The sequence below is a fragment of the Ranitomeya imitator genome, chromosome 5 (assembly GCF_032444005.1).
Source record: "Ranitomeya imitator isolate aRanImi1 chromosome 5, aRanImi1.pri, whole genome shotgun sequence".
In the NCBI taxonomy this organism is placed as follows: Eukaryota; Metazoa; Chordata; class Amphibia; order Anura; family Dendrobatidae; genus Ranitomeya; species Ranitomeya imitator.
Genome location: NC_091286.1, coordinates 687,503,861 through 687,522,346, shown reverse-complemented (window position 1 = coordinate 687,522,346; position 18,486 = coordinate 687,503,861). Strand labels below are relative to the sequence as shown.

At 47.2% G+C, this 18,486-nt stretch overlaps 1 protein-coding gene across 1 annotated transcript; it reads right to left on the bottom strand.

Annotated features, from left to right (window-relative positions):
• Positions 1–301: 301 nt before the first annotated feature.
• On the bottom strand, positions 302–18,347 carry CENPO (centromere protein O). Its single transcript, XM_069728425.1, has 7 exons — positions 18,206–18,347; positions 17,215–17,295; positions 7,800–7,969; positions 6,054–6,174; positions 5,717–5,973; positions 2,152–2,323; positions 302–2,058 (listed from the first exon to the last, which is right to left on the bottom strand). Exons 2-7 carry the CDS (start codon positions 17,243–17,245, stop codon positions 1,964–1,966), a joined length of 846 nt encoding a protein of 281 aa, XP_069584526.1. The 5' UTR covers positions 17,246–17,295; positions 18,206–18,347; the 3' UTR covers positions 302–1,963.
• Positions 18,348–18,486: the final 139 nt, after the last annotated feature.

Below are 18,486 nucleotides of genomic sequence, written 5' to 3'. Positions count from 1 at the left end.
TATTTGCTTTTAATAAACTGCACTCTTGCTATTATTTACTCCGGTCTACATTGATTTACGCCTCGATTTCTCTTCCCCGTGGCTCAATTCTGTACGTTCAGGTTTTATCCTTGTTTTCGGTGACCGCCGTATAAATACAAGTAGCTCAAAGTACAGAAGTGATCACAAGTTCCACCTGCTATACAAGTGACTGCCTCTCTGCACTACACAGGCTTGTGTTAAAAATCAAACCTTCCTGACGTCGCTGCGCACGACATAGCGTGTCGTCAAGGTGGACAAAACACAAAAGTGGAACACAAAATTGTTAAAATTAATTTTATTTACATGGGCTATATTGTGAGTGTAACATTCCAACTCTATAGTTACACTAAATGGTTATAAATCTATAGTTTTGTGTACGCAGCTCCTATGAATAGCTATGTGCATTGGTTTTATGCAACTGCTCTTCCAAAATTATGTAAATGTTATTTTTCTCCGATTTTCCTAAATTGTGGATGCAAATGATTCGCTATAATGTTCAGATCATGATCCATTAGAGGATAACCCATATTTTATCAAACAAGCCTCCCAATGATAACAGGATTAAAAAAAAACCAAAACAACACGCTAACCCATCCAATCCAAAACAGGCAAAGAGAAATAACACAGGGAAAGTATTGAAACACATTTACTGAAACGTATTTAATACTTCGTACAAAAGCCTTTGCTGGTGATAACAGCTTCAAGACTCCTCCTATGTAGAGAAACTAGTCGCAGGCATTGCTCAAGTGTGATTTTGGCCCCTTCTACCACACACTCTTCTTCGAACAAAGACATCAAACCGTAGATGTCCATAAATTAAGTTACGTGTAATAATGAGAAATGACACAGGAAAAAAAAATGATAAAACACATGACGAGAGGAGCAAAAAGTCCTGGAAAGTCCTGACACCAGCTGAAATCTACCTGTAACTTGAAAGCAATCCTGCCATTCTGTGACAAATAATATCAGCTGGATCAACTAATGGCCAATAAAAAGGTGTGTCTCACTATCAAAGAAATATCTTGTGATGGGTAAAACCAGTGAGCTGTCTCAAGACCTTCACAACCTTATTGTTGAAAAACAAATGGCATTGGTTACAGAAGAATTTCTAAACTTCTGAAGGTCCCACTGAGCATCTCAGCAATTAGAAGCTTTGCAATGCATTACATCAGCGATCAAGTGATTGCACGGACAAATCCCCTTGGAAATAAAAAATAAAAATAAAACAGGATGTTAAAAAAAATATATTATTTCTTCCATTAATGCTATATGCAAAAATAAAAAATCTGGAAAAATGAGTGCACTTGACTGGTATCAGCTACGATAACGACCCGTACTGTAAAATGAAAATCATTAACTCATAAAAAAACAAATGGGAAAGCAAAAATATATATTTAAATTTTTTTTTGTGATGATACAAATTTATATGAAAGGGTAAATGGTGCAAGAACAGATATCAGATAGCAATAGTGAACTTTTTTTTTTCTGGAAATCTCGCGGGCGGTGTTGGGGGTATGGACGGTCACCCCACCAGGATGCTGCTGTCAGAGATTGATATTTAGTGGTTGGTCAGCAGCTATCAGCTTTATTATATCTGCCATGTGTAGAGCAGGATTTATATATATTTTTAAAGCACTGATACAAAATTCTCCCCAAATCGAGAAGAGATTCTTCTTACGATGTTTATTGATGACGTGCTACAACCAGGCGGCATTAATGACACTGGCACATAGGAAACCACACACCTGCCATCCTCCTCTTCACCACCAGAGGGCGATGGGTTTACACATCGGCCGTGAATATCAATCACTGACAGCAAGCGGTGATCTAGAAAATAAAAAAGTGTTTTAAATAGTTTTTACAACTTTTCGTTCTAGTTCTTCTTTGCATAATCCGTCATCTCTGGTTTTTGCTCCCCGCGGCCTTTCAGTCGTCCCATCCATTACGCAGTCAGTGACTCCATAGCTCTATGTAGGGGCGTACTGCGGAATAACGCGGCGTGGGAGGACGCCGCCTCCTGTACAGGTCCGGCGGTTTCTGAAAAGTCAAAACATAGCAAACTTTATTAACCTGCCATAAAGACAAAGCCTGGAAATAGGAAACGGAAAAGATGGTGGCCGCTTGTGTTACCTGGACACGTGACCAGCGCCTCTGTCGGGAGCACGCCGGTAATGGCGCCATATAACAGCTTTGCAGAGAAGCAGAAAGTCCGTCCATCGATTGGCACGTTGTAACTGAAGGAGATGACGGTGTGAAGGGAATTCCTCTGCAGGGTGTCCGGGACGCAGAGGCCTGGGGGGTCCTGTACAGGAGATGGCGAGGTAACGTCAGTGATCCGAGGGAGCGGCACAGATCACAATGCCATGCAGACACTGAACCAGCAGGGGGCGCAGTGTAAAACATCTGCAGCAAGAGGGCTAATAAGGAAAATCTGCCAGCAATGAAAAAAACACCGTGGGCGGATACGGGGGTCTGGTCACTGGGTGGTCTGCACTCTGGATGCTACTGATGACCTGCTGACGGCCTAAACACCATATTTTGCCCTTTAGACCTAACACCATAGCACATTATTGGTTTTATTTGCTTCCTAAATGCAAAGAGGAGCAACTTTCTAAACAGTCCTCAATACAAAATTTCCACCATTTTTCTGTAAGTTGTGTTTGGAAAAACTATACCTATATTACTGGGAGAGACACGCAGACCTCATATCCAGCCTATATTACTGGGAGAGACACACAGACCTCACATCCAGCCTATATTACTGGGAGAGACACACAGACCTCACATCCAGCCTATATTACTGGGAGAGACACGCAGACCTCATATCCAGCCTATATTACTGGGAGAGACACACAGACCTCATATCCAGCCTATATTACTGGAGAGACACACAGACCTCACATCCAGCCTATATTACTGGGAGAGACACGCAGACCTCATATCCAGCCTATATTACTGGAGAGACACACGGACCTCATATCCAGCCTATATTACTGGAGAGACACACAGACCTCACATCCAGCCTATATTACTGGAGAGACACACAGACCTCATATCCAGCCTATATTACTGGAGAGACACGCAGACCTCATATCCAGCCTATATTACTGGAGAGACACACAGACCTCATATCCAGCCTATATTACTGGAGAGACACACGGACCTCATATCCAGCCTATATTACTGGGAGATACACACAGACCTCACATCCAGCCTATATTACTGGGAGATACACACAGACCTCATATCCAGCCTATATTACTGGAGAGACACACAGACCTCATATCCAGCCTATATTACTGGAGAGACACACAGACCTCACATCCAGCCTATATTACTGGGAGATACACACAGACCTCATATCCAGCCTATATTACTGGGAGAGACACACAGACCTCATATCCAGCCTATATTACTGGAGAGACACACAGACCTCACATCCAGCCTATATTACTGGGAGAGACACACGGACCTCACATCCAGCCTATATTACTGGGAGAGACACACAGACCTCACATCCAGCCTATATTACTGGGAGAGACACACAGACCTCACATCCAGCCTATATTACTGGGAGAGACACACAGACCTCACATCCAGCCTATATTACTGGGAGAGACACACAGACCTCACATCCAGCCTATATTACTGGGAGAGACACACAGACCTCACATCCAGCCTATATTACTGGGAGAGACACACAGACCTCACATCCAGCCTATATTACTGGGAGAGACACACAGACCTCACATCCAGCCTATATTACTGGGAGAGACACACAGACCTCACATCCAGCCTCTATTAGTGGGAGAGACACACAGACCTCACATCCAGCTTATATTACTGGGAGAGACACACAGACCTCACATTCAGCCTCTATTAGTGGGAGAGACACACAGACCTCACATCCAGCCTATATTACTTGAGAGACGCAAACCTCACATCCAGCCTATATTACTGGAGAGACACGCAGACCTCATATCCAGCCTATATTACTGGAGAGACACACAGACCTCATATCCAGCCTATATTACTGGAGAGACACACGGACCTCATATCCAGCCTATATTACTGGGAGATACACACAGACCTCACATCCAGCCTATATTACTGGGAGATACACACAGACCTCATATCCAGCCTATATTACTGGAGAGACACACAGACCTCATATCCAGCCTATATTACTGGAGAGACACACAGACCTCACATCCAGCCTATATTACTGGGAGATACACACAGACCTCATATCCAGCCTATATTACTGGGAGAGACACACAGACCTCATATCCAGCCTATATTACTGGAGAGACACACAGACCTCACATCCAGCCTATATTACTGGGAGAGACACACGGACCTCACATCCAGCCTATATTACTGGGAGAGACACACAGACCTCACATCCAGCCTATATTACTGGGAGAGACACACAGACCTCACATCCAGCCTATATTACTGGGAGAGACACACAGACCTCACATCCAGCCTATATTACTGGGAGAGACACACAGACCTCACATCCAGCCTATATTACTGGGAGAGACACACAGACCTCACATCCAGCCTATATTACTGGGAGAGACACACAGACCTCACATCCAGCCTATATTACTGGGAGAGACACACAGACCTCACATCCAGCCTATATTACTGGGAGAGACACACAGACCTCACATCCAGCCTCTATTAGTGGGAGAGACACACAGACCTCACATCCAGCTTATATTACTGGGAGAGACACACAGACCTCACATTCAGCCTCTATTAGTGGGAGAGACACACAGACCTCACATCCAGCCTATATTACTTGAGAGACGCAAACCTCACATCCAGCCTATATTACTGGGAGAGACACACAGACCACACATCCAGCCTATATTACTGGGAGAGACACACAGACCTCACATCCAGCCTATATTACTGGGAGACAAACACAGACCTCACATCCAGCCTATATTACTGGGAGAGACACACAGACCTCACATCCAGCCTATATTACTGGGAGAGACACGCACACCTCACATCCAGCCTATATTACTGGGAGAGACACACAGACCTCACATCCAGCCTATATTACTGGGAGAGACACACAGATCTCACATCCAGCCTATATTACTGGCAGAGACACACAGACCTCACATCCAGCCTATATTACTGGGAGAGACACACAGACCTCACATCCAGCCTATATTACTGGGAGAGACACACAGACCTCACATCCAGCCTGTATTACTGGGAGAGACACACTGACCTCACATCCAGCCTATATTACTGGGAGAGACACACAGACCTCACATCCAGCCTATATTACTGGGAGAGACACACAGACCTCACATCCAGCCTATATTACTGGGGGAGACACACAGACCTCACATCCAGCCTATATTACTGGCAGAGACACACAGACCTCACATCCAGCCTATATTACTGGGAGAGACACTCCCACAAGAGGGAAATGTGAAACGGGCTACATCAGGGAGTAATGTATTTGGGTGTCCCGATTACAAGCCCGTCCTCCACTTGTACAGGGCAGCACTAATGCTGGGATGTGAGTTTTCTCCTGCTGTAGAGGAGACATAATAGATCTGTCCAGCAGGTGGCACTGTCGCCCAGTGATATAAACAGTGGAGATCTGGAGAGCAGGCGCTATGAGCGGGGAGCGCAGAGAACACAGAGATGTCTCTGATGATACCTGGAGCCGATCAGCCTGGAATTTCCTCCCGGCAAAGCCGTTCAAATGATCCGCCAGATCGGTGAGGAATTTTTTCTGGTTGCTCTGCAGGTGTTTGGTGATTTTTGCAAGAGGAATGAAGATGGGAATGGAGTGACGGACGATCCGCGGATTCTCCAGATTTTTCACCTCCACGTAATAGGAGTCCAAGTAATGGCCTTCAAAGGCCGTGCTGAGGCAGAAGCAAAACCCGTGCTCCGTCTTCTTCCCGCTGATTCCTGGAGGCACAGACAGTGCGCACAGCTGAGGGTTTGTCACAGTTGTGTCCTGACAGGCTTCACACAAGCTTCCTACTGACCTGTGAACCACAGCGCCTCCATGGCGGCCTCCATTTCCTCCAGCCTCAGGTCCCGCATGGCTTCCTGGGTGCTCGGCTGCGGCCGGCGGCTTCCCTCATCGGTCGCTGATAACACCTGGATCTGGGAACACGATGGGTCAGGCGCAGCTGTCGGGGGCAGGCGCAGTTGTCGGGGGCAGGCGCAGTTGTCGGGGGCAGGCGCAGTTGTCGGGGGCAGGCGCAGTTGTCGGGTGCAGGTGCAGCTGTCGGATGCAGTTGTCAGGCGCAGTTGTCGGGTGCAGGCGCAGTTGTCGGGGGCAGGCGCAGTTGTCGGGGGCAGGCGCAGTTGTCGGGTGCAATTGTCGGGAGCAGGCACAGTTGTCGGGGGCAGGCACAGTTGTCGAGTGCAATTGTCGGGTGCAGGCGCAGTTGTCAGGTGCAGGCGCAGTTGTCGGGGGCAGGTGCAGTTGTCGGGTGCAATTGTCAGGTGCAGGCGCAGTTGTCGGGGGCAGGCGCAGTTGTCGAGTGCAATTGTTGGGGGCAGGCGCAGTTGTCGGGGGCAGGCGCAGTTGTCGAGTGCAATTGTCGGGGGCAGGTGCAGTTGTCGAGTGCAATTGTCGGGTGGAGGCGCAGTTGTCGAGTGCAGGTGCAGTTGTCGGGGGCAGGCGCAGTTGTCGGGTGCAGGCGCAGTTGTCGGGGGCAGGCGCAGTTGTCGGGAGCAGGCACTGTTGTCGGGTGCAGGCGCAGTTGTCGAGTGCAATTGTCGGGTGGAGGCGCAGTTGTCGGGTGCAGGTGCAGTTGTCGGGGACAGGCGCAGTTGTCGGGGGCAGGCGCAGTTGTCGGGGGCAGGCGCAGTTGTCGGGAGCAGGCACTGTTGTCGGGGGCAGGCGCAGTTGTCGAGTGCAATTGTCGGGTGGAGGCGCAGTTGTCGGGTGCAGGCGCAGTTGTCGGGGGCAGGCGCAGTTGTCGGGGGCAGGCGCAGTTGTCGGGTGCAATTGTCGGGAGCAGGCACAGTTGTCGGGGGCAGGCGCAGTTGTCGAGTGCAATTGTCGGGTGCAGGCGCAGTTGTCAGGTGCAGGCGCAGTTGTCGGGGGCAGGTGCAGTTGTCGGGTGCAATTGTCAGGTGCAGGCGCAGTTGTCGGGGGCAGGCGCAGTTGTCGAGTGCAATTGTCGGGGGCAGGCGCAGTTGTCGGGGGCAGGCGCAGTTGTCGAGTGCAATTGTCGGGGGCAGGTGCAGTTGTCGAGTGCAATTGTCGGGTGGAGGCGCAGTTGTCGGGTGCAGGTGCAGTTGTCGGGGGCAGGCGCAGTTGTCGGGAGCAGGCACTGTTGTCGGGTGCAGGCGCAGTTGTCGAGTGCAATTGTCGGGTGCAGGCGCAGTTGTCGGGGCAGGTGCAGTTGTGGGGTGCAATTGTTGGGTGCAGGCACAGTTGTCGTTGGCAGGCGCAGTTGTCGGGGGCAGGCGCAGTTGTCGAGTGCAATTGTCGGGTGCAGGCGCAGTTGTCGGGGGCAGGCGCAGATGTCGAGTGCAATTGTCGGGGGCAGGTGCAGTTGTCGAGTGCAATTGTCGGGTGGAGGCGCAGTTGTCGGGTGCAGGTGCAGTTGTCGGGTGCAGGCGCAGGTGTCGGGGGCAGGTGCAGTAGTCATGCGCAGTTGTCGGGTGCAGGCGCAGTTGTCGGGGGCAGGTGCAGTTGTCAGGCACAGTTGTCGGGGGCAGGCGCAGGTGTCGGGTGTAGGCGCAGGTGTCGGGGGCAGGCCGCACGGACTCACCTCCTTGCTCTGCTGCTTGATCTTGGCCTGCAGCTCGTCGCGCTCCTTCTTCAGCTGGAGGAGGATCTCCCTTTTCTCCTGCACGACCTCCTCCTGCCGCCGACTCTGCTCCTGCCTCTCCGCCAAGCTGTGTGACAAAGTCTCCAGCTGCTCCAGATGTGAGAGGACGCCTTCCCCACCAGAGAGACGGGTCAGAAACCTGTGCGCTGCCGAATGGACGCTACAACTCCCAACATGCCCGGGTGCAAGAATTTCAACTCTTTGATATGAGGAACAACTCACCGCAATGGCCGGGATCTGAGATAACTCCTATCCTGGTGGAATTACAACTCCCTGTAATGGCCGGGATCTGAGATAACTCCTATCCTGGAGGAATTACAACTCCCTGCAATGGCCGGGATCTGAGATATCTCCTATCCTGGAGGAATTACAACTCCCTGTATTGGCCGGGATCTGAGATATCTCCTATCCTGGTGGAATTACAACTCCCTGTAATGGCCGGGATCTGAGATATCTCCTATCCTGGAGGAATTACAACTCCCTGTAATGGCCGGGATCTGAGATATCTCCTATCCTGGAGGAATTACAACTCCCTGTAATGGCCGGGATCTGAGATATCTCCTATCCTGGAGGAATTACAACTCCCTGTAATGGCCGGGATCTGAGATATCTCCTATCCTGGAGGAATTACAACTCCCTGTAATGGCCGGGATCTGAGATATCTCCTATCCTGGAGGAATTACAACTCCCTGTAATGGCCGGGATCTGAGATATCTCCTATCCTGGAGGAATTACAACTCCCTGTAATGGCCGGGATCTGAGATATCTCCTATCCTGGAGGAATTACAACTCCCTGCAATGGCCGGGATCTGAGATATCTCCTATCCTGGTGGAATTACAACTCCCTGTAATGGCTGGGATCTGAGATATCTCCTATCCTGGAGGAATTACAACTCCCTGTAATGGCCGGGATCTGAGATATCTCCTATCCTGGAGGAATTACAACTCCCTGTAATGGCCGGGATCTGAGATAACTCCTATCCTGGTGGAATTACAACTCCCTGTAATGGCCAGGATCTGAGTGGAATTACAACTTCCTGTAATGGCCGGGATCTGAGATAACTCCTATCATGGTGGAATTACAACTCCCTGTAATGGCCAGGATCTGAGTGGAATTACAACTCCCTGTAATGGCCGGGATCTGAGATATCTCCTATCATGGTGGAATTACAACTCCCTGTAATGGCCGGGATTTGAGATATCTCCTATCCTGGTGGAATTACAACTCCCTGTAATGGCCGGGATCTGAGATAACTCCTATCCTGGTGGAATTACAACTCCCTGTAATGGCCAGGATCTGAGTGGAATTACAACTTCCTGTAATGGCCGAGATCTGAGATAACTCCTATCCTGGTGGAATTATAAGTCCCTGTAATGGCCAGGATCTGAGTGGAATTACAACTTCCTGTAATGGCCGGGATCTGAGATAACTCCTATCCTGGTGGAATTACAACTCCCTGTAATGGCCGGGATCTGAGATATCTCCTATCCTGGTGGAATTACAACTCCCTGCAATGGCCGGGATCTGAGATATCTCCTATCTTGGTGGAATTACAACTCCCTGTAATGGCCGGGATCTGAGATATCTCCTATCCTGGAGGAATTACAACTCCCTGTAATGGCCGGGATCTGAGATAACTCCTATCCTGGTGGAATTACAACTCCCTGCAATGGCCGGGATCTGAGATATCTCCTATCCTGGTGGAATTACAACTCCCTGTAATGGCCGGGATCTGAGATAACTCCTATCCTGGTGGAATTACAACTTCCTGTAATGGCCGGGATCTGAGATAACTCCTATCGTGGTGGAATTACAACTCCCTGTAATGGCCGGGATCTGAGATATCGCCTATCCTGGTGGAATTACAACTCCCTGTAATGGCCGGGATCTGAGATATCTCCTATCCTGGTGGAATTACAACTCCCTGTAATGGCCGGGATCTGAGATATCTCCTATCCTGGTGGAATTACAAGTCCCTGTAATGGCCGGGATCTGACAAAAATCATATCCTGGTGGAATTACAACTCCCTGTAATGGCCGGGATCTGAGATATCTCCTATCCTGGTGGAATTACAACTCCCTGTAATGGCCGGGATCTGAGATATCTCCTATCCTGGTGGAATTACAACTCCCTGTAATGGCCGGGATCTGAGATATCTCCTATCCTGGTGGAATTATAAGTCCCTGTAATGGCCAGGATCTGAGTGGAATTACAACTCCCTGTAATGGCCGGGATCTGAGATATCTCCTATCATGGTGGAATTACAACTCCCTGTAATGGCCGGGATTTGAGATATCTCCTATCCTGGTGGAATTACAACTCCCTGTAATGGCCGGGATCTGAGATAACTCCTATCCTGGTGGAATTACAACTCCCTGTAATGGCCAGGATCTGAGTGGAATTACAACTTCCTGTAATGGCCAGGATCTGAGACAACTCCTATCCTGGTGGAATTATAAGTCCCTGTAATGGCCAGGATCTGAGTGGAATTACAACTTCCTGTAATGGCCGGGATCTGAGATAACTCCTATCCTGGTGGAATTACAACTCCCTGCAATGGCCGGGATCTGAGATATCTCCTATCCTGGTGGAATTACAACTCCCTGTAATGGCCGGGATCTGAGATAACTCCTATCCTGGAGGAATTATAACTCCCTGTAATGGCCGGGATCTGAGATATCTTCCATCCAGGAGGAATTACAACTCCCTAAAATGGCCGGGATCTGAGATATCTCCTATCCTGGTGGAATTACAACTCCCTGTAATGGCCAGGATCTGAGATAACTCCTATCCTGGTGGAATTACAACTCCCTGTAATGGCCAGGATCTGAGATATCTCCTATCCTGGAGGAATTACAACTCCCTGTAATGGCCGGGATCTGAGATAACGCCTATCCTGGTGGAATTACAACTCCCTGTAATGGCCGGGATCTGAGATAACTCCCATCCTGGTGGAATTACAACTCCCTGTAATGGCCGGGATCTGAGATATCTCCTATCCTGGAGGAATTACAACTCCCTGTAATGGCCGGGATCTGAGATAACTCCTATCCAGGTGGAATTACAACTCCCTGCAATGGCCGGGATCTGAGATATCTCCTATCCTGGTGGAATTACAACTCCCTGTAATGGCCGGGATCTGAGATAACTCCTATCCTGGTGGAATTACAACTCCCTGTAATGGCCAGGATCTGAGTGGAATTACAACTCCCTGTAATGGCCGGGATCTGAGATATCTCCTATCATGGTGGAATTACAACTCCCTGTAATGGCCGGGATTTGAGATATCTCCTATCCTGGTGGAATTACAACTCCCTGTAATGGCCGGGATCTGAGATAACTCCTATCCTGGTGGAATTACAACTCCCTGTAATGGCCAGGATCTGAGTGGAATTACAACTTCCTGTAATGGCCGGGATCTGAGATAACTCCTATCCTGGTGGAATTATAAGTCCCTGTAATGGCCAGGATCTGAGTGGAATTACAACTCCCTGCAATGGCCGGGATCTGAGATATCTCCTATCCTGGTGGAATTACAACTCCCTGTAATGGCCGGGATCTGAGATAACTCCTATCCTGGTGGAATTACAACTTCCTGTAATGGCCGGGATCTGAGATAACTCCTATCGTGGTGGAATTACAACTCCCTGTAATGGCCGGGATCTGAGATATCGCCTATCCTGGTGGAATTACAACTCCCTGTAATGGCCGGGATCTGAGATATCTCCTATCCTGGTGGAATTACAACTCCCTGTAATGGCCGGGATCTGAGATATCTCCTATCCTGGTGGAATTACAACTCCCTGTAATGGCCGGGATCTGACATAAATCCTATCCTGGTGGAATTACAACTCCCTGTAATGGCCGGGATCTGAGATATCTCCTATCCTGGTGGAATTACAACTCCCTGTAATGGCCGGGATCTGAGATATCTCCTATCCTGGTGGAATTACAACTCCCTGTAATGGCCAGGATCTGAGATAACTCCTATCCTGGTGGAATTATAAGTCCCTGTAATGGCCAGGATCTGAGTGGAATTACAACTCCCTGTAATGGCCGGGATCTGAGATATCTCCTATCATGGTGGAATTACAACTCCCTGTAATGGCCGGGATTTGAGATATCGCCTATCCTGGTGGAATTACAACTCCCTGTAATGGCCGGGATCTGAGATATCTCCTATCCTGGTGGAATTACAACTCCCTGTAATGGCCGGGATCTGAGATATCTCCTATCCTGGTGGAATTACAACTCCCTGTAATGGCCGGGATCTGACATAAATCCTATCCTGGTGGAATTACAACTCCCTGTAATGGCCGGGATCTGAGATATCTCCTATCCTGGTGGAATTACAACTCCCTGTAATGGCCGGGATCTGAGATGTCTCCTATCCTGGTGGAATTACAACTCCCTGTAATGGCCAGGATCTGAGATAACTCCTATCCTGGTGGAATTATAAGTCCCTGTAATGGCCAGGATCTGAGTGGAATTACAACTTCCTGTAATGGCCGGGATCTGAGATAACTCCTATCCTGGTGGAATTACAACTCCCTGCAATGGCCGGGATCTGAGATATCTCCTATCCTGGTGGAATTACAACTCCCTGCAATGGCCGGGATCTGAGATATCTCCTATCCTGGTGGAATTACAACTCCCTGTAATGGCCGGGATCTGAGATATCTCCTATCCTGGTGGAATTACAACTCCCTGTAATGGCCAGGATCTGAGATAACTCCTATCCTGGTGGAATTATAAGTCCCTGTAATGGCCAGGATCTGAGTGGAATTACAACTCCCTGTAATGGCCGGGATCTGAGATATCTCCTATCCTGGTGGAATTACAACTCCCTGTAATGGCCGGGATTTGAGATATCTCCTATCCTGGTGGAATTACAACTCCCTGTAATGGCCGGGATCTGAGATAACTCCTATCCTGGTGGAATTACAACTCCCTGTAATGGCCAGGATCTGAGTGGAATTACAACTTCCTGTAATGGCCAGGATCTGAGATAACTCCTATCCTGGTGGAATTATAAGTCCCTGTAATGGCCAGGATCTGAGTGGAATTACAACTTCCTGTAATGGCCGGGATCTGAGATAACTCCTATCCTGGTGGAATTACAACTCCCTGCAATGGCCGGGATCTGAGATATCTCCTATCCTGGTGGAATTACAACTCCCTGTAATGGCCGGGATCTGAGATAACTCCTATCCTGGAGGAATTATAACTCCCTGTAATGGCCGGAATCTGAGATATCTACTATCCTGGTGGAATTACAACTCCCTGTAATGGCCGGGATCTGAGATATCTTCCATCCAGGAGGAATTACAACTCCCTAAAATGGCCGGGATCTGAGATATCTCCTATCCTGGTGGAATTACAACTCCCTGTAATGGCCAGGATCTGAGATATCTCCTATCCTGGAGGAATTACAACTCCCTGTAATGGCCGGGATCTGAGATAACGCCTATCCTGGTGGAATTACAACTCCCTGTAATGGCCGGGATCTGAGATAACTCCTATCCAGGTGGAATTACAACTCCCTGCAATGGCCGGGATCTGAGATATCTCCTATCCTGGTGGAATTACAACTCCCTGTAATGGCCGGGATCTGAGATAACTCCTATCCTGGTGGAATTACAACTCCCTGTAATGGCCAGGATCTGAGTGGAATTACAACTCCCTGTAATGGCCGGGATCTGAGATATCTCCTATCCTGGTGGAATTACAACTCCCTGTAATGGCCGGGATCTGAGATATCTCCTATCCTGGTGGAATTACAACTCCCTGTAATGGCCGGGATCTGAGATATCTCCTATCCTGGTGGAATTACAACTCCCTGTAATGGCCGGGATCTGACATAACTCCTATCCTGGTGGAATTACAACTCCCTGTAATGGCCGGGATCTGAGATATCTCCTATCCTGGTGGAATTACAACTCCCTGTAATGGCCGGGATCTGAGATAACTCCTATCCTGGTGGAATTACAACTCCCTGTAATAGCCGGGATTTGAGATATCTCCTATCCTGGTGGAATTACAACTCCCTGTTATGGCCGGGATCTGAGATATCTCCTATCCTGGTGGAATTACAACTCCCTGTAATGGCCAGGATCTGAGATATCTCCTATCATGGTGGAATTACAACTCCCTGTAATGGCCGGGATTTGAGATATCTCCTATCCTGGTGGAATTACAACTCCCTGTAATGGCCAGGATCTGAGTGGAATTACAACTTCCTGTAATGGCCGGGATCTGAGATAACTCCTATCCTGGTGGAATTACAACTCCCTGTAATGGCCAGGATCTGAGATAACTCCTATCCTGGTGGAATTATAAGTCCCTGTAATGGCCAGGATCTGAGTGGAATTACAACTTCCTGTAATGGCCGGGATCTGAGATAACTCCTATCTTGGTGGAATTACAACTCCCTGTAATGGCCGGGATCTGAGATATCTCCTATCCTGGAGGAATTACAACTCCCTGTAATGGCCGGGATCTGAGATAACTCCTATCCTGGTGGAATTACAACTCCCTGTAATGGCCGGGATCTGAGATATCTCCTATCTTGGTGGAATTACAACTCCCTGTAATGGCCGGGATCTGAGATATCTCCTATCCTGGAGGAACTACAACTCCCTGTAATGGCCGGGATCTGAGATAACTCCTATCCTGGTGGAATTACAACTCCCTGTAATGGCCGGGATCTGAGATATCTCCTATCCTGGAGGAATTACAACTCCCTGTAATGGCCGGGATCTGAGATAACTCCTATCCTGGTGGAATTACAACTCCCTGTAATAGCCGGGATTTGAGATATCTCCTATCCTGGTGGAATTACAACTCCCTGTAATGGCCAGGATCTGAGATATCTCCTATCATGGTGGAATTACAACTCCCTGTAATGGCCGGGATTTGAGATATCTCCTATCCTGGTGGAATTACAACTCCCTGTAATGGCCAGGATCTGAGTGGAATTACAACTTCCTGTAATGGCCGGGATCTGAGATAACTCCTATCCTGGTGGAATTACAACTCCCTGTAATGGCCAGGATCTGAGATAACTCCTATCCTGGTGGAATTATAAGTCCCTGTAATGGCCAGGATCTGAGTGGAATTACAACTTCCTGTAATGGCCGGGATCTGAGATAACTCCTATCTTGATGGAATTACAACTCCCTGTAATGGCCGGGATCTGAGATATCTCCTATCCTGGAGGAATTACAACTCCCTGTAATGGCCGGGATCTGAGATAACTCCTATCCTGGTGGAATTACAACTCCCTGTAATGGCCGGGATCTGAGATATCTCCTATCCTGGAGGAATTACAACTCCCTGTAATGGCCGGGATCTGAGATATCTCCTATCTTGGTGGAATTACAACTCCCTGTAATGGCCGGGATCTGAGATATCTCCTATCCTGGAGGAACTACAACTCCCTGTAATGGCCGGGATCTGAGATAACTCCTATCCTGGTGGAATTACAACTCCCTGTAATGGCCGGGATCTGAGATATCTCCTATCCTGGTGGAATTACAACTCCCTATAATGGCCGGGATCTGAGATAACTCCTATCCTGGTGGAATTACAACTCCCTGTAATGGCCGGGATCTGAGATATCTCCTATCCTGGTGGAATTACAACTCCCTGTAATGGCCGGGATCTGAGATATCTCCTATCCTGGTGGAATTACAACTCCCTGTAATGGCCGGGATCTGAGATATCTCCTATCCTGGTGGAATTACAACTCCCTGTAATGGTTGGGATCTGACATAACTCCTATCCTGGTGGAATTACAACTCCCTGTAATGGCCGGGATCTGAGATATCTCCTATCCTGGTGGAATTACAACTCCCTGTAATGGCCGGGATTTGAGATATCTCCTATCCTGGTGGAATTACAACTCCCTGTAATGGCCGGGATCTGAGATAACTCCTATCCTGGTGGAATTACAACTCCCTGTAATGGCCAGGATCTGAGTGGAATTACAACTCCCTGTAATGGCCGGGATCTGAGATATCTCCTATCCTGGAGGAATTACAACTTCCTGTAATGGCCGGGATCTGAGATATCTCCTATCCTGGAGGAATTACAACTCCCTGTAATGGCCGGGATCTGAGATATCTCCTATCCTGGTGGAATTACAACTTCCTGTAATGGCCGGGATCTGAGATATCTCCTATCCTGGTGGAATTACAACTCCCTGTAATGGCCGGGATCTGAGATATCTCCTATCCTGGTGGAATTACAACTCCCTGTAATGGCCGGGATCTGACATAACTCCTATCCTGGTGGAATTACAACTCCCTGTAATGGCCGGGATCTGAGATATCTCCTATCCTGGTGGAATTACAACTCCCTGTAATGGCCGGGATCTGAGATATCTCCTATCCTGTTGGAATTATAACTCCCTGTAATGGCCGTGATCTGAGATATCTCCTATCCTGGTGGAATTACAACTCCCTGTAATGGCCGGGATCTGAGATAACTCTTATCCTGGAGGAATTACAACTCCCTGTAATGGCCGGGATCTGAGATAACTCCTATCCTGGTGGAATTACAACTCCCTGTAATGGCCGGGATCTGACATAACTCCTATCCTGGTGGAATTACAACTCCCTGTAATGGCCGGGATCTGAGATATCTCCTATCCTGGAGGAATTACAACTCCCTGTAATGGCCGGGATCTGAGATAACTCCTATCCTGGAGGAATTACAACTCCCTGTAATGGCCGGGATCTGAGATATCTCCTATCCTGGAGGAATTACAACTCCCTGTAATGGCCGGGATCTGAGATATCTCCTATCCTGGAGGAATTACAACTTCCTGTAATGGCCGGGATCTGAGATAACTCCTATCCTGGAGGAATTACAACTCCCTGTAATGGCCGGGATCTGAGATATCTCCTATCCTGGTGGAATTACAACTCCCTGTAATGGCCGGGATCTGAGATATCTCCTATCCTGGTGGAATTAGCAAATAGATGAACAAACACATAAATCCCAGCGATCACATACCAGACTCAGCACAACGCTGATATTGACCATTATTATGACATTCTGGGGTATGAAAATGAAAGGTTGATTAACCATTACATAAAAAACTAAATAAAAAATAATTTATAAATCCTCAGTCTCAGATTGGGCAATATATGAAAATACAAGAACAGAAGAAAGTAGAATTTCTACTGAGACGGAGGGGCTTGGGGTCCACTAGCCTTAAAGGGAAAGACCCCTTTAACGATAAAAATGACCCAAAACATTAATTTTTCAGCTGTTTCCGCCACGTTTGCTTTTTTTTTTTTGTCCTCACAATGTAACGTAGTGTTAGGGAGCCAATAAGAAGATCTCACCTTCTCTGAAGAGCGTCTGCATCTGCTCCATGGCTGCCGCCGATCACCAAGACAAACCGCAAAAACGCTGGAAGTTATCACCTAACGAGGAGGTCAAAATAGAAGATATAGAAGAACAAACAATTCATAATAAGAAATATATATACACACACACATATATATACATGGGATATGTGTAACAAAAAATGATAAAAGTAAAAACTAGAACAATTATATATAATAATAAAAAATTAATAATATATATATATATAAATAAAAGTTGAACAATTCTATACACGGTATACATATAAAAATTTATAGAAAAAAAAATAGAACAAAATTATATATATGGTCTATATAAAAATTAAGATAAAATAAAAATTAAAACACACATACATATATCACAATTATATTTATATAAAAATTTAGTAAAAATAAAATATAAAGTAGAACAATTATATATCACAATTAATAAAAATAACGAACAGAAAAATAATAAACAATAATTCATTATATTAACGTACAGTGTAACACAATAAAATATAAGAATATTAAAAAAGTAAAAAAAAACATATAGAAAAATAAATAAAAGAGTAAAAATTAATTGAAAATAAATGTTGAAATCGTCGTCATTTCCAATTAAAAACGATATATTTGTTCATCTATTTCTAGTAGCTTCTGCCTGAAAAAAATAAAAATCTTTATCAAAAAGGTGTACTACAACTCCCAGCTTAGAGTTCATGGTCTATTTTGGGATGCTGGGAGTTATAGTACAACGAAGATGACAGGAGCCCGTTTTGATGCATTGCTGCGAGGACAACAAGCTGAGACTTGTAGTTCCTGCTGTTATGGTGACTTTAAGACATCAAGAGACACTGTGTGGACATGCTGGGGCTTGTAGTCCTTCTACTTTGTATGCAGCGAACCGCACATGCGCACTGGATGCAGATTGTGAGGGTTAGGGATTGCTGCGACCTGTAGTGTGACCAAAGCAAAGTTTAACCAAACCGACCTGTGATTGTGATGAACCATATCTGCCGCCAAGATGTTGAAGCTCTTTCTATCTGGTTAATAGTTAATATGTTTTGGTTACGGAGAGATAAATATGTGTCTCCAATACAGGCCGGTGACTATTAATAGGCGGCCATTATGTCATAGACCATAAGCGCCTAACTGCACATACTGCCTCAATGGCCGCTCACATGGAGACAAACTGTCACTATATATTGGTGCTCTACTGTCTGATTCTCAAACGTGGACAGGAAAGAGACGAGAAGTGAAAGCTACGCGCTG

Bases quoted from the DNA above. Each gene is read 5' to 3' on its own strand.
- CENPO (XM_069728425.1), bottom strand. From the start codon at position 17,245: ATGGAGCAGATGCAGACGCTCTTCAGAGAAG. The intron at 6,175-7,799 runs GTGAGTCCGTGC...TCGTGTTCCCAG, and splicing joins TCAAGCAGCAGAGCAAGGAG to ATCCAGGTGTTATCAGCGAC. The intron at 2,059-2,151 runs GTAACACAAGCG...TTGACTTTTCAG, and splicing joins GGCGCTGGTCACGTGTCCAG to AAACCGCCGGACCTGTACAG.